The sequence below is a fragment of the Lepidochelys kempii genome, chromosome 1, assembly GCF_965140265.1.
Source record: "Lepidochelys kempii isolate rLepKem1 chromosome 1, rLepKem1.hap2, whole genome shotgun sequence".
Classification (NCBI taxonomy): Eukaryota; Metazoa; Chordata; order Testudines; family Cheloniidae; genus Lepidochelys; species Lepidochelys kempii.
The window spans coordinates 241,749,129-241,764,023 of record NC_133256.1 but is presented as its reverse complement, the minus strand read 5'-3'; the positions used below and the strand labels follow the sequence as shown (position 1 = coordinate 241,764,023).

General features: G+C 47.4%; 1 protein-coding gene across 3 annotated transcripts in view; it reads left to right on the top strand.

The window, feature by feature from the left end:
* The window catches only part of B4GALNT3 (beta-1,4-N-acetyl-galactosaminyltransferase 3), a 98,540-nt gene that overhangs the window by 76,532 nt on the left and 7,113 nt on the right, over positions 1 to 14,895 (top strand). For all 3 annotated transcript variants that reach the window (XR_012155903.1, XM_073320751.1, XM_073320761.1), the window contains 11 exons: positions 638 to 738; positions 1,112 to 1,179; positions 3,177 to 3,255; positions 3,705 to 3,771; positions 5,218 to 5,361; positions 5,781 to 5,890; positions 6,471 to 6,571; positions 8,187 to 8,266; positions 9,284 to 10,313; positions 11,159 to 11,457; positions 11,973 to 12,126. Coding sequence is in view for 2 of the 3 variants with exons in the window: in XM_073320751.1 (XP_073176852.1) it covers positions 638 to 738; positions 1,112 to 1,179; positions 3,177 to 3,255; positions 3,705 to 3,771; positions 5,218 to 5,361; positions 5,781 to 5,890; positions 6,471 to 6,571; positions 8,187 to 8,266; positions 9,284 to 10,313; positions 11,159 to 11,457; positions 11,973 to 12,126 (2,233 nt within the window). In the remaining variant the exon portion in view is untranslated. The remainder of the gene's footprint in view (positions 1 to 637; positions 739 to 1,111; positions 1,180 to 3,176; positions 3,256 to 3,704; positions 3,772 to 5,217; positions 5,362 to 5,780; positions 5,891 to 6,470; positions 6,572 to 8,186; positions 8,267 to 9,283; positions 10,314 to 11,158; positions 11,458 to 11,972; positions 12,127 to 14,895) is intronic.

The window sequence follows — 14,895 nt, the reverse complement described above, 5'->3', positions numbered from 1 at the left end:
GGGCAAATGCACGCGCACACGCACGCCCCCCGTGTCCCTATCTGCATCCACACAACCCATGCCCCTTCTACCCACCCCATCCCTATCCACCTACCCACATGCTTCTAAGTACAGCCTCCTCGTAAGCACCCACCCGCACCCATGTGCACCTGCGCACACCACCCTTGAGCCCCTATGAACTCCCCCACTCATATATCCTGGTCAGCACTCCAAAGCCTCACATACCCTTAAGCCCACACATATGTGCCTGCCTCCATGCTTCTTTGGGCACATTCCCAGATACAAGCACACACTCCTTCCCCCTTAGTAAGGAGCTGAGGAGAATCTGTGTGGACTTCTCAGCTTCCCTCTCGGTTAGATTTCAGCCAAACTGCGCAGCAGGGGGAATTAACCAGTTGCACTATCGACAGCGCAAGAAGACAATCTGCATTTTGTTGCAACAGGAAGATGAGATTTGAAAGCATCAGCCGTGTTTTACAATTCTGAACGAGAGAGGGGAAGGGGTAGTTGGGCAGAGGGAAAGTGCTGTGTCAGAGGGGATCAGGCTACCCCTCTCTAGGAGAGGAAGCTTTTTTTCTGTCTGTGTATAGATCCTGTTCATAGAGAGCACCACTTAATCCCAGAAATCTCTCGGCAGGGGACTTTGAGTTTGCTATTGCTGCAGATGACAATGCTGAGTTCTGGTTGAGTCCAGATGAAAAGACCTCTGGTCTCCAGCTGCTGGCCAGTGTAGGCAAGGTACAGTGCATGCCGCATGGATGTTTTAGTCAAGTTTCTAATACTTTTGGGGGGATGAAAATCCTCGTGGCTTACATTGTATTTCAGGAGGAAGAAAGCGTGGCTGGATTAGTCAAGCTGTCCTCCTGATCAAACTGTGGGAGGCCCCTGCAAATGGAGGATTTTCACCACATGGCAAAGCTGGGACAGCTTGGCTTATTCCCGAGCTGCTGGAGTCCTGGGCTGTAATCAACAGACCTGGCTCTGTTTCCAGCTACTGGAGCTCATGGTCAGATTTCCCAAGAGAATGGGCTCAATCCCCACAGCTGGACAGTAACCAGGGAGCCTGGGTGAAGAAGTGCGTTGTAACCTGAGCATTTTCTGTCTTTCACAGACTGGTAAGGAGTGGACAGCACCAGGGGAATTTGGGAAATTCCGGAGCCAGCAATCAAGGCCTGTGAGGTAAAGTGATGAGGAATGGTTGCTGCAACTCCCCGGTGCTCAGAGCACTATCTACACTTTTGATTTAGTCCCAAACTTCCCCACTTCCTGCGGTTTGGCTTTGTTGGTGTCTCTAATTACAAAGGTTTTCATTTACCATCTTCAGTTTTTCATTTACCGGTTTTGGTTTTCATTTACTGTTTTCTGTTTGTTTCTCCACCACCACCAGTTCTGATTGGTCAGCATAGTCACATGGGGGGGTTTCAAAACTAATTTTTTTTTTTTTGTCAAAATGAGCCTTTTTTCTTTCTTTAATTTCCTACTAGCAGAGTGTGGATGCAGAGCTGGGATCCAGTGATTTGATTCATTCTTATCTGTAAGGGCTTGCCTTCACGAGCAATTGAACTGAAGTTATTGCTTGACTGCTCCCATTAACTTGCTTCCTGTCCAGACACAACCCCCAGTCATGTGTTGCTGGTGGCATTACTCAAGGTAGCTGGCATGGTTGGGGTATATGGCAGACTTTGAATGAGCCTCCCTCCCTCCCTTTCTCTAGTGTGAATTCAGGTTAGTGCCATGGCACAGTAGCGGATGGCTGCTGGTCCTCCTGGGCCTTCCGACAATCCCCCAGGTTCCACATCCAGTGGCCTATCTTGCCATCCATTTATTCTCTGTTCTCTGGCTAGAAGTCATTGACCATTATATATAAGACCGCTCAGAGTCCTGGTTCCTCGTCACATGTGACTTCCAACGCGAGCAACTTCAATCATCTCCGGTATAGAGCGTCTACAGTGCCCGCTGAGTGCATTGTCTGAGTGTGCCACTAGCTGGCCAGAGGCTAACTCTAAGGCATTTGTGGAATTTTGATGCAAGGCTCCCTGCTTTGGAAGCAAGAACTGAAATGCAAAGCTCTACACCGGCTGAGACGGGAATCTACCACACTGGGCCAAAGTGCTGGGAGATCAAGGGGCTTATGATGGCCTACCAAAAGGCCAAGGCCGATAATTCCAGGCCTGGTAAACCCACGATGTGCCCAAGGATCTCTTTGCTATGGGTATCCATGGCACCGGCAGATGACAAATGGCATAGAATCACCATGGGAGAAAACAGTGTTGTCAGTTCTTGCAATGTTATTGCAAGTTCTGCGGTATTTGATATTTTACTGATAACCTCAGTTTCTTGAGTTAAATGACCACATGAGATACCTAACTTTCCTTAAGAAAAAAGTAAGTTTCTAGCCTTGATGATTGTGGAGAAAAGCTTGAAAATGTGATTTGAGTGAATCCATGTATCCTAAGGGCTCAGAAAACAGTAGGGAAATAAAAATTATATATATTTTTAATGTCATGATTTTTGAATGTTTTACGGTGGCAATATTGGGAAAGAGACCTAAAAGTGGGGAAATTGCTAGATTATATATCCCTATCAGATGCATCCAGAGTACATTAGAATGGTGACAGTGTTCCCCCTGGTGGTTGCCTACCAGAATTCCTTGGGGAACTGTGATGTTGAGGAGAGAAGAAGGCGGTTTCTCCTAAAGAAACAAACACAAAAATAGAAGAATCCAACTATCTCCTCTAGAAAAAAAAAAAAAAAGAGAGATTGTATACAACATTGCCCAGAGTGTTCCACCTAGCAACTGGCCAGGTTTCCTAAAGGCCAAGAAACCCAACAGGGGGACTAAAATTCCAGTATCCAGAATTTTTAGCTGGAGGTGGAGGCTCACCTTGCAGCCTTTGAGGGGGTGGCGAGTACTGGCTGGGAGCACTGGTTGAGTATGTTCTCCCAGGGAAGAGTGCCACACACAGAATCATTAGCGCCCCCTGCCTGCAGCATCTGGGGTTCATCTGGAGGTCTCAGATCCCACAAATGACCAAGCCCAACCTTGCTTAGTTTGAGAGCAGGGTAGGTTGCAACCCAAGGTGTGGTATGGTTGCTCCACAGTCCCTCTAGCAAATGTAGCAAGCAAATGCCACTGAACGTTCCCAATGGTAGACATGAGTTTCTCTCTTTCACAGATTATCAGCTTCAGGCAGGTACTACTTTGAGGTGCTTCACAAACAGGATGACAGAGGAACAGACCATGTGGAAGTAGCAGTAAGTGCGCCTGTACAGCCAGGTTCCACGTGTGCACTGGTGGAGTTTGAGAGTGAGATTAGGTGACAACTTCACTCCCCTCCCAATTCCCCACTTTGCCTGGGACATCCCTGTTCCCATCCTGAGACTTGACACTGTTCAGTGAGGGACAGCCCTATTTCCATCCTGGCCCTTATCTCATTCTGCCTGGGACAGCCCCACTCAGTCCCTGACCTCTTCCATCTTTCCCCCACTCTCCATTCTTTCCCTTTCCTGCCATTAGACTGAGTCCTGGTGAATTTTAGACTTGCTCCCATTCCCGTCCCTTCCCTGTTAGATGTTCTGTACTGATTTGGGGAAGGTGGCTTCTCAGAGGTCCCATAGGGTTATGGACAGATGTGCTCTCTTCCTTTCCTGCTGGATGGAATAATTCAATAAATACTTCATACTAATCTCTTTTTCTATTCCAGTGGAGACTGAGTGACCCAGAAGCTAAGTTCACAGTCATAGACTCCCAGTTCCTCTCCCTTTTCGCAAGTAAGTGTCTCCTCCACAGGCCTGATGCCTCACAGATGTGTCTATGTATCTCATTGTTCATTCCAAAGCATCACAGATGCTTCACAGCTGATTCCAGCCTATCCAGGCACATGGAAATAATGTGCCGTGTACACAGCATGTTACACGGAGCAGCTGGAGGTTTAACAGAGTACAGGTCAGAAGATGTGCTCTGGTCAAGTTTGGGGGCACATTATCAAGCCTGGGGAAATTGGAGGGTTCATGGAATGGGATCTTGATGTTGTTTAGAGAGATTTGGAGTCCACTGCAAGGGAGAAGAGATGGACTCTGAAGAGCCTGAGGGAGTCTGCAAAGAAGAGAGAAACTGTTCCAGATGGCGTTGGTAGGTACAGGCGGAAGATCTACTGCCTGCCGTGCAGGGACCGAGGGGAGCAGAAGGGAGCCTGGAGTATGAGAGCCAAGAGAATGTGCTGGCAGATGGACAGGAATGAGGACAGCGAGATGAGGGGGCTGGATCTGTGAAGGATTTTTTTAAGGCTAGATGGAAGTTCTTGGGCCGGATGCTGAATGAAAGGGAAGCCACCGAAGATATCTGAGGATGCAACTACAGCCTTGACCCCTCAAGTCCGTTCAAAATGCTGCTGCTGAAATCTTCCTGGCTTGTTCCACTGACCCTGTCACCCTCCCCTTTTAAGTTCCTCCACTGGCTCTCCTTTCTCCATAACATCAGATACAAGTTTTTTGTCTTTACATTTATGGCCCTTCACAGTTTAGCCTGACCCTACCTAGTGTCTCTAATATCAACCCCACCTTCATTCTGCCAGTGTTCCCAACCTTTACCAATCATCAGTGTCCACTTCACTCTCAAACACCCCTGGGCTTTCTCCCAGGCCATACTTTATGCATAGGGGAAACTCCCTGATATAATCCATACAGCCACTACCTTCTCTTTCTTCAAATCCCTCTTTGAAAACCACCTCTGCTCTGATGTCTTCAGAATCTGCCAGGTGACAATGACTAGGCAGATGATGAGTTGTGACAGTCCCCTTCCTTTCCTTGCTCCCTGCTTCTTACTAATTCCCCTTTTCCCTGCCACTACCCCCTTTTCAAATAACAAATCAGGAAATTATCAGGGTGGTGTGAATTGTTGCTACATTCATTGCTTGAGTGGGATTTCCCCATCCCCACCCTTCATCTGCTCTGGTGTTTTCTAGATTTTGAGCTTTCCAGGGAAGTCCATACAGTCCTTGTCACAATGAGGACCTGACCCTGACTGGGGGTTTTTGGACACTACCGTAATATAAATAATAATTTAATCATTTCTGGGGATGAGATGCCAAATTTTAGAAGGACTAAAGTTTGGAGAGTGAATGCTGGAGGAGCCCCCAAAGAGTGGAACGATACTAGCAGTGGATGAAATGAAGGATTGTTCCTTCCTCCCTCTCTCATTCTGTCTCTGGTTTCTAGATGAGACTCTCTTCAAGATGGATGAGGTTGGTCATATCCCACAGACATTGGCGAGCCATGCAAGCCCATCTACAGCCAATCTGGGCAACATGGTACACCCAGCTGACATGCTGAAGCCCGACCCTCGAGACACTATTTATAAAGGTAAAACACCATCAAACAGACAGTTGCAGCTCATCATATCACATGAACTGGGGCAACTGAGTAAAGTTGTTTTTCATAAGCTGTTCCCCCAAACTGAGATAAGGAAATAGCTGCTCTACACTCTGCCCTGTCATTTCAGGACACCCAAGAGAGATATAGCTTATGAAGGATAAATTATAAATGTAAGAGGTTAGTGTAGTGGGATGACCCCAGTGGGATGGCATGTTGAATGCAGCTGATATCACTGTGGTGGCAAATTCGTACATGTCAATAGGGAATGGCCACAGTGATGGCTGTCCTGTTGCGTCAGTTTAGGGTGGATTTGGTTTCATAGCATATCAGGGTTGGAGGGGACCTCAGGAGGTTTGATGCATTGCCCATGTAACTATTCTCTTTGTGTGTGTGTATGTGTCTCTCAGTGCCTTTGATTAGTAAGTCACGCCTGCGCAGGACTCTACCAGACTGCCCTTACAAACCCAGTTACCTAGTGAATGGATTCCCACTGCAGCGCTATCAGGGACTCCAGTTCGTAAGTCTCATTCCTTAACCAGAAATGTTTGCCCAGCTCACCCCTGCCGTGGGAAAAAGTGTATATTCCAGGACTAATGCCTGCTTGTGGGGAGGGTGTTCTTTTCATGATGTGTGGAGCAGCCCAGGAGCCGATACCTGCTGATTGTTTGGGTGTTGCTTCCATTGTCTATAGAACAATCCAGCGTCTGCTTCCCTATTTCCTTATTCAACCGGAGCTGTTACTCAGCTGGATACACACAGCAAGATGCAAATGGGGGGTTTGAAAAACATATCCCCTAGAATCAGTTCTGAAGCCATACAATAAACAGAACTAGGCTCAAACCCAAACCTTAGCGCCAGACAGTGCCAAATGCTGCAAAAGTTTGGATGAATTTCTGAACTGTGCAACTCACCCCTGTTTTTATACAGGGCCCAAATCAAAACTCTAGATTCAAAAATCCCTAGGACAGATTGGGTTTCTGTAATGGGCCAACCCCAGATCTGTGTGCTCTGACAGCTCACGTCGGGATTTGAACACTGAGGCTCATGCCCATCTATACAATACTTTTTTGCGCATGGGTTTTTTGTCTCTTTCCCAGGTTCATTTGTCCTTTGTTTACCCAAATGATTACAGCCGCTTGAGCCACATGGAGACAGACAACAAATGCTTCTACCAGGAGAGCCACTATTACTTGGAGAGGTAAAACAATTCTCGCGAGTCACAGTCCAGGACTGGTTGGTGAGGCAACTGCCTTGGCATGTAGCGGAGACACTAGGATTTAACCACTGGAGGGGGAGCAGAGAAGTACTAGGGTTTGGACTGAGATAGAACTTTATGTGCAAATTTGTAGAGTTCTCTTATTAAACGCCCAGAGTCTCCACTGAAGTTAATGGGAATTGAGGGTGCCAGCTTGGAGCCTAAATCCTGCAGATAGCTGATGTACTTTTTTAAAATGAAAATGTTTTTAACTCCTAAAAGAAAACTGCCCCCAGAGGGGAATGTAATGAATGGAAATCAACATGGGTTTATGGAAAATACATCCTGTCAAACTAACCGATCCCACATTTTGATGAGATTGAAAATTTGATTCATAAAGGTAATAGTATTGATATACAGACTTTCTGTAAGGCATTTAACTTAGTATTGCATGACATTTTGATTAAAAAACTAGAATGATATAAAATTAACATGGCACACATTAAACAGATTGAAAGGTTTCCTTTCAATTTATCAACAACCTTTCAAAAAGGTTATTGATAAAGTGGAGAAGGTTCAGAGAAGAGTCATGAGAATGATTAAAGGATTAGAAAACATGCCTTTCATACTGATAGACTCAAAGAGCTCAATCTATTTAACCTTCTCTTTGTTAAGCTAAGGGATGACTTGATTACAGTATATTAAGTATGTACACAGGGAATAAATATTTAATAATGGGCTCTTCAATCTAGCAGAGAACGGTATAACACAATCACAATGGCTGGAAGTTGAAGCTAGGAAATAAGGCTTACATTTTTAACAGTGAGAGTAATTAACCATTGGAACAATTTAGCAAGTGTCATGGTGGATTCTCCATCACTCACGATTTTTAAATCAAGAGTGGATGTTTTTCTAAAAGATCAGCTCTAGGAATCCTTTTGGGGAAGTTCTATGGCCTGTGCTATACAGGAGGTCAATCTTCAGTGGTTCTCAACCCGCAAGGCCACTTGCAGCCCAATCAGCACACAGCTGTGGCCCATGTGACATCCTCAGGGCCATACAGGTAATATATATATTGTGTTGATGCGAGCCACATAAAACACAGACAGCTGCATATGTGGCCCACAATGGTAAATATGTTGAGAAGCACTGGACTAGATGATCACAATGTTCCCTTTGGACCTTGCAAATGGAATCTATGAAGGCTTCTCTTTCCCCTGCAGGGTTTATCTTTGAGAGGCAATAAGGTAACCACCCAGCACCTGCTTCTCCATATGAATGAGAGCTCTTACCATTCATATGAGGCAGCATGGGAGAAAGAAGGAAGGTGTTTGAGGGGACATTGAAATGACGGACAATGAAGGAGGGGTTGATGACTCAGAACTGTATTAGAGATTAGTATAAGCATGAAGACAAGTAGTTTGTGTTTGATGCAGAGGAAAAGGGGGGACCAGGGGATGCCAAGAATGGGGTTGGGAAAGTCAGAGTGATGAGACATGGTCTTCGCAGCAGTATTTTGAATGGATTTAAGGGACGGTAAGGTGGCACTTATCATGGTGTGATACTTCCAGCAGAGAAACACTCCAGCTGTGCTTACATTGCCTCCTTACTCCTGAAGGTTTGGATTCTATAAGTATATGAAAATCGACCATCCAGAGAGGAGAAATCTGGAGTCTGGGAAGAAAACCGAGCAGCCAGGTAGAGACCCTAATGCGAGAGACAGGAGGACTCCCCTGTCTATCGAATTTTTTTTTTCTGTCTCCCTTTCCCTGGAATGGATGGAAGATGCAGCTGACTTCATGTGCAGTGAAAAGCATGGCCCTTGTGTGCCAGAGAGCTGTGGCCAGGAGGAGAGGGCAGGGCCACCAGACCTGCTAAGTTTTGTGAAGCTGCACATGTGACAAATCATGCAAATTATTTTATTATATGACTTGCCTATTTACTAATAATTTTGCGTAAAGCCTTAAACTTCATCTTTAAAAAAATGTGGATTTATTGCTGGTTAAAGGTATCACTGGGAGCTCAAGCTGGGGCAGCCTCCCAATGCCCTTTTCAGACCCTGCCCTATTCTCTGCCCTCTCTGCTCCCTAAACCTCAGTCCCCTCCCCCACCTTATAACCTATCCAGTTTCAACATTCAGTCCCCTCCACAATCTCAGTGCTCTTCATTCAGTGTTCCTCTTGATCCCTGCTGTCACTCTGCCTCTTCCTCAGGGCAGGCTCCATGCTGGATGGGCACCTGATGTCAGGCACCACAGCAGGCTCTAATGGCTTCAGTAGGAACTGCGTTTCCTGCCCACAACTCCATACATAAGATTCCAGCTGAGCTGCAGCTTGGCCTGAGAGAAGTGCCAAAAGTGCATACTTGGCCACCCTTGTCCACATGTGAAAGAGGGCCATAGCTGGGTGAAAGGGGCAAGTCTACACATGCCAGAGACACATGGCCATTGGTGAGACTGTCCCACACATGCCAAGGAGACTAGTACAAGAATTAGCGCCACTTCCCCTCCCCAGAGCACCCCCAGGGCATTGGAAGAGGGAATACCATCCAGACCACGACAGTGAATGAGAACAAGCAAAGGCAGCTTCCTCAGGGGTGGATACATAAAGGGGGGGGTGAGCGGATGAGTTAACTCCCTTCTCCTTTTGGGTGTGGGTCAGGGCAGCGGGGGCAGTGCAGCGGGTATGAGAGATGTAACTAGGATCGATGTTGCAGGCTCTGAGGAAGGGAATCCTGATGAGTTTCAGTACACAGATGACTATGCAGAGAGCACCAATCCCCCAAGGAATCCCAGCAAGTGGGGAGCAGAGCTGGTGGGAGTCAAGGCAAACCCCACCATGAAAGCAGGCTATGATGACATTTACAATGACTATTCCCTCCCGGGGCATCGGAAGCTCCTCTTGGTCATGGATGGTAAGGTGGAACAGGTGCTACAGAAGAGAGGAGCACAAAGGCCCCTCATCAAGCCAGCTCACAGGACTTCAGCCAACCAGAGCATCAATCAAACTGGCCTAGAAAGAAACCTATCAATGAGGAGGCCCCATCTAAAAATCAAGGTCAAGGACAGTTCCAGAAACCCTCCTCATCATGTTAAGGGAATCCATGGGAAGTCACTGCCCAAGAGGAGAGTGGGAGGCCAGGACCTTCCTTCTAGCACAAGACCTCACGAGCCCTGGGAACATATACCCAGCAATTCCAGGGTCTCCACAGACAGGATTCCAAGGGAGATGGGGCCTCTTCAGACAGACCTCAATGCAACTAGCACCAAGGACCAGCCAGCAGGCAACATGGAAGCAAGGAGACAAAGTCCAGTCTCTGGCAAAATAAGTAGTAGGGCCATGAGTGCTGCCAGCCTCAGCAAGCAGACCCTTTACCAGGCACAGTGGCTAAACCAGGTGGAGTCATACATTGCCGAGCAGAAGGCAGCTGATGGCATTGAGGTGGATGTGGAAAGGGGGCAAGTGGAGTCTCAGCCTGAGCCTGCTGAGCTGGCAGTGGAGGAGAAGGAGGAAGAGGTGGAAGGGGAAGCAGAGGGGGAGGAGGAGGAATTTGAGTACATGCCACAATTTGACCAGGTAGTGAACTGGGAGCAGACCTTCAGCGCGAGCAACTTGGACTTCCACATGCTGCGGACAGACTGGATCGACCTGAAGTGCAACACATCGGGGAACCTGCTGTTGAAAGAGAGGGAGGCCCTGGAGGTCACACGTGTCTTCCTGAAAAAACTCAACCAGAGAAGCAAAGGGTAAGGCAAAATGTCTCTCGCATCCTGTGGTCCTCTCCTACGGGTCTCCATACCACGCTGCATAGGAACCACAGGACAGTGTAAGGAACCAGTAGAAGTTAGAGAGCAAACTCCAGAGGTGGAAAATACAGCCCTAGGAAATGAACTGTGAAGGTGGAAGGGGTACTAAACACCTGAGTGGAATAAGAATGGGAGAAAACACCTTCAATGTAGCTCACTAATACCTGTCTAACCCAGGTCAGTAGTGGCTGAAAGTTCTCTGACAGCTGGGTGGTGGCTGGTGTGAAATGAATGAAGGTTTCAGTCCAGCTCCCAGTAAGCACGTTCCCAGAATGTGTAAACCAGCATCATCATTAGCCCTTCCATTGGCTGTCTCCTCAGAACAGCCAAGCATTGAATGGAACTGAGATAACTTCTCCCTGCCAGTTGAGGGTTTAGATACACTGAAAGGGTGTAGGAAGGCTACCATCGCCCATGCTGTGCCTAAGAAGCCTGTAGTCTCCAGGGCTGTGCATGCAGCACCTCTCACCGGCACCACAGCATAACTTAAATTCACTTTTAAACAGTTATTTTTTTGGCATGATCTTTGTTCCCCTTCCTTTGTCAGCTATTTTATCTTTGTTGGGATTCCAGATCTAATCCCAAGTGAATAGTCCTGAGGCCAGGTGATAATCAAAACCCTAAACTTTCTGACATGGGTTCTGGGGTGGTGCAGTAAAGCTGTGGACTGGGAGTGAAAGGGTTCGTAACATTCCTGGAAGAGGGACTGGCTGAGATGACCTGGGGAGGAGTGGCTGCCAGGCACTGGTGTGGGGAACGTCTAGAACCCTGTTGCATCCCTGCAGGAGATTCCTCCTGCAGCGCGTAGTGAATGTGGAGAAGCGCCAAGACCGCCTGCGGGGGAGCCGCTACCTGCTGGAGCTGGAGCTGCTGGAGAGAGGAGGGCAGCTTGTGCGCTTCTCAGAGTATGTCTTTGCACGGGGCTGGCAGGGCATCAGCAGCGACAAGCAGGAGGAGATGAACATGAAGAACCTGGCGTGGGGCCGCCGACGCCAACTGATGGGAGTTGCAAATGAGCCAGACCTGTGCTGGCCACTGGGCTTCTCCTGGAACCATCGTGCTGTTGTCCACTTCATAGTGCCAGGTAAGGGCCTTGTAATGGGGCAGGAGATCCAGGCTCTTCCAAAATAAAACGTGAGTGGGGAGGTTGTGGGGCATGGTCCTGAGCCAGCCTCTGAGTGGGAAGCTGCTAGGGACCGGTTCTGAGACAGCTCTGAACACTGTGTCTGTGCCAGTCTCCACCACCTTCCTCACATCACTGTCAACTTCCTTTTCCCTCCAAATGAAACTGCATCAGAAATATAACTGGCCCAACCCCCCGAGTGGTTTGAACTCTCTGAAATCTGGCTCCCAAAATACACTCGGAATGGGTTCACCCTGCAGTGCCAAGATCTGGATCCAAATGGCCCCAAAGCCAGGGCATTCAGATCCGGGTTTTCAGTTTGGGCCTGTCTCTAGATTGCTCCCTGATACCCCTGTCTGTCTCAACTGGATCTGACAGGAGACTGAAAATCTTGGCTGTCTGCAATCATTTCAAGGCATGAAATCAATTTTGCTTTGATTCTGTTCCTTCCCTAACCCTGTCCCCACCATGATTAGTGAAAAACCAGGCACGCTGGGTGCTGCAGTTCATTTCTGACATGGAGGAACTGTCTAGAGTCACCAAGGACCCATACTTCAATGTCATCATCGCAGACTACAGCAGTGATGACATGGATGTAGAGAAGGCTCTGAAAAGGTCCAGTTTACGCAGGTGAGAATACCACCTATTCACATGAATTACACACAGGCACACCCCTACAAACACAGCACACACATTAATCTCTGCATACAGGTCATCCACATCCATCTGCATATAAAAAGCCAAACACATGCACCCCTGCAGACACAAGCCACACACACACACATTCTTGCACCTGTATGCCACGTACAGTGACACAGTCTGCCTCCATGCATATGCCTATTGCACAGTCCATCCATCCAGATGCAGCTCCCTTTTTGTAGCTCCTGTTCAGGTTTGTAGTAAAAAAGGTCAAAGGCAAGTCTCCAAGAAATGGAGAAAGGGGAAAGACCAAGAAGGTGACAAATCAGTGACGAATGGGACTGAGAGAAGGGAGAATTTAGAAAGCTGCATGTTCAGCCAATTATCTAGCAATTATCTAAAGTGGTCATCTGCAACACCTGCAACATCAAGACCTTCTGTGAAGTTCCCCTGGTGTTATCTGGACCGGTGATCTGCTAGGTCACTCCAATCCTTGACTCTGGGAGCCAGCCTTACCCTGCTCCGCTGTGAGAACCCCCACTCACGCACAGCCTCTAGCATGTAAGCTGCTCCTTGGATTGTGCAACTGAATGACACTAGCCAATATCTCCGGTCCCAGACACAACACTAGGAACCTCCATCTTGCAGTATCCAGTTATGCTCGCTGGAAGCTGCAAGCTTATATGAGTTTGTCAGTTTAACAAAGAAATTGATATGCAGGCAGGCTTGTTATCCCAAGGCGAGTCTCTGACACACTTCAAACCAAAGGCACTGCTTCAGGTAGAATAAATAAACAAATTTATTAACTACAAAGATAGATTGTAAGTGATTATAAGTCCAAGTGTAACAAGTCAGATTTGGTCAAATGAAATAAAAGCTAAACGCATTCTAGGCTGATCTTAACACTTTCAATGCCCTTACAAACTTAGATGCTTCTCACCACAGGCTGGCTAGTTGCCCTTTAGCCAGGCTCTCCCCTTTGATCAGCGCTTCAGTCGCTTGGTGGTGATGTCTGTAAATGGAGGTGGAAGAGAGAGGAAGAGCATGACAAATGTTTCTCCCTTTTATCATGTCCTTTCTTCCCTCTTGGCTTTGCCCCACGCCCCTTCAAAGTCAGATGAACATTACCTCATTGTAGTCCCTACTGACCAAAAGAAGTGGGGGTGACTCACTTGAGAGTCCAACAGATCCTTTTCAGAGTAGCAGCCGTGTTAGTCTGTATTCACAAAAAGAAAAGGAGTACTTGTGGCACCTTAGAGACTAACAAATTTATCTGAGCATAAGCTTTCATGAGCTACAGCTCACTTCATTGGATGCATCAGGTATTTTCCACTGAATGATCCGATGAAGTGAGCTGTAGCTCACGAAAGCTTATGCTCAGATACATTTGTTAGTCTCTAAGGTGCCACAAGTACTCCTTTTCTTTTTGCAACAGATCCTTTGTTGCTGCCTAGGCCAGTGTCCTTTGTTCCTGTGAGGCTGGGCTGGGTTTGTCCCATATATGGCCTGATGAGGTGTGAACTGCCCCTCTGCTCTTGGAAAGTTTTGCCTGGGGCTGTTTTAAGCCATGAGGACACATTTTCAGCCTCATAACTATATACATGAAATTACAACCTATAACATTACTGTAAAAACTATTACTATAACATCACTATACCAACAATGCTCAGTGCAACATGAGCCTTCCAGAGACAGCCGACATGACAAACTTTGCACTGGATACCACATAATCATTTTATAAGGATGAACATGGGGTTGTAGGGTGTTCCCATGAGGTACAGAGCATCACACCTTCCCTCTGTGTTCTAGAGCAGCATTTCTCAAACTGCGGGTTCTGATGCAAAAGAGGATAAAAAGCTATTGTAGGGGGGTTGCGAGAAAAGTGGCTGCTGACCTGGCACCCAGTTCTGAAGGCAGTGTCGCTGCCAGCAGCAGCGCAGAAGTAAGGATGGCAATGCCATACCATGCCACCATTCTGCACTGCTGCTGGTGACAGCTCTGCCTTCAGAGCTGGGCAGCCAGAGGGCTGTACCCCTGTTCCCCCTCCAACTTCCCCTGGCAGTGTCCTCTATTTGGGAACTTGAAATATGGTAACCCTGGAGGGCGCGGGGGTGGGGGAAGTCATCACAGCCTGAAATATTTTCAAAGATGGGCCCAACAAAAAAAGTTTGAGAACCCCTGTTCTAGAACACATCCCATTAGTTGGTCTAGTCCAGGCCTCTGGAACGCCAAATGATGCTGAACAGGCTACAGAGGACTGCCCTCACAAGAGACCCTCTCCTGTAAATAAAAAGAAACAAGGCACCATACAGCCTCATTACACAAGACTGGGATGTGAACTAACAAAGCGTTGGATTAAAGTTACCAATGTGTTTTCCCCTTCTTCGTAACCGTGTCATGGAGCTGCCATTTGGTTGCTTTGGAACCAGCTAGGAGCAGTTCCATAGAATGAGCTCTCAGATATGTGCCAAATCATACAACTAATAGTGCTTTGTGCTGATGAAACACTTATCTGTGGGTCTCAAAGCACTTCTGAGATATCTGTTCTGGAATGCAGGTCTCAGTTAAGCACACATCTCGGTTGTCCAGGCCCCGATTATATCAGGCACCTGTTGGGCCCTGGAAGGTGTTTACTGTGCTGCACAGGGATTGAAAGTAAGGGTGAATGTGTAATACAATAACATCCACACGTAAAACTAAACATTCCCAAGAGTTGTAAGTGAGCAGTGAACCAAGGTCCTTTCTCCTCCTCTCCCACTA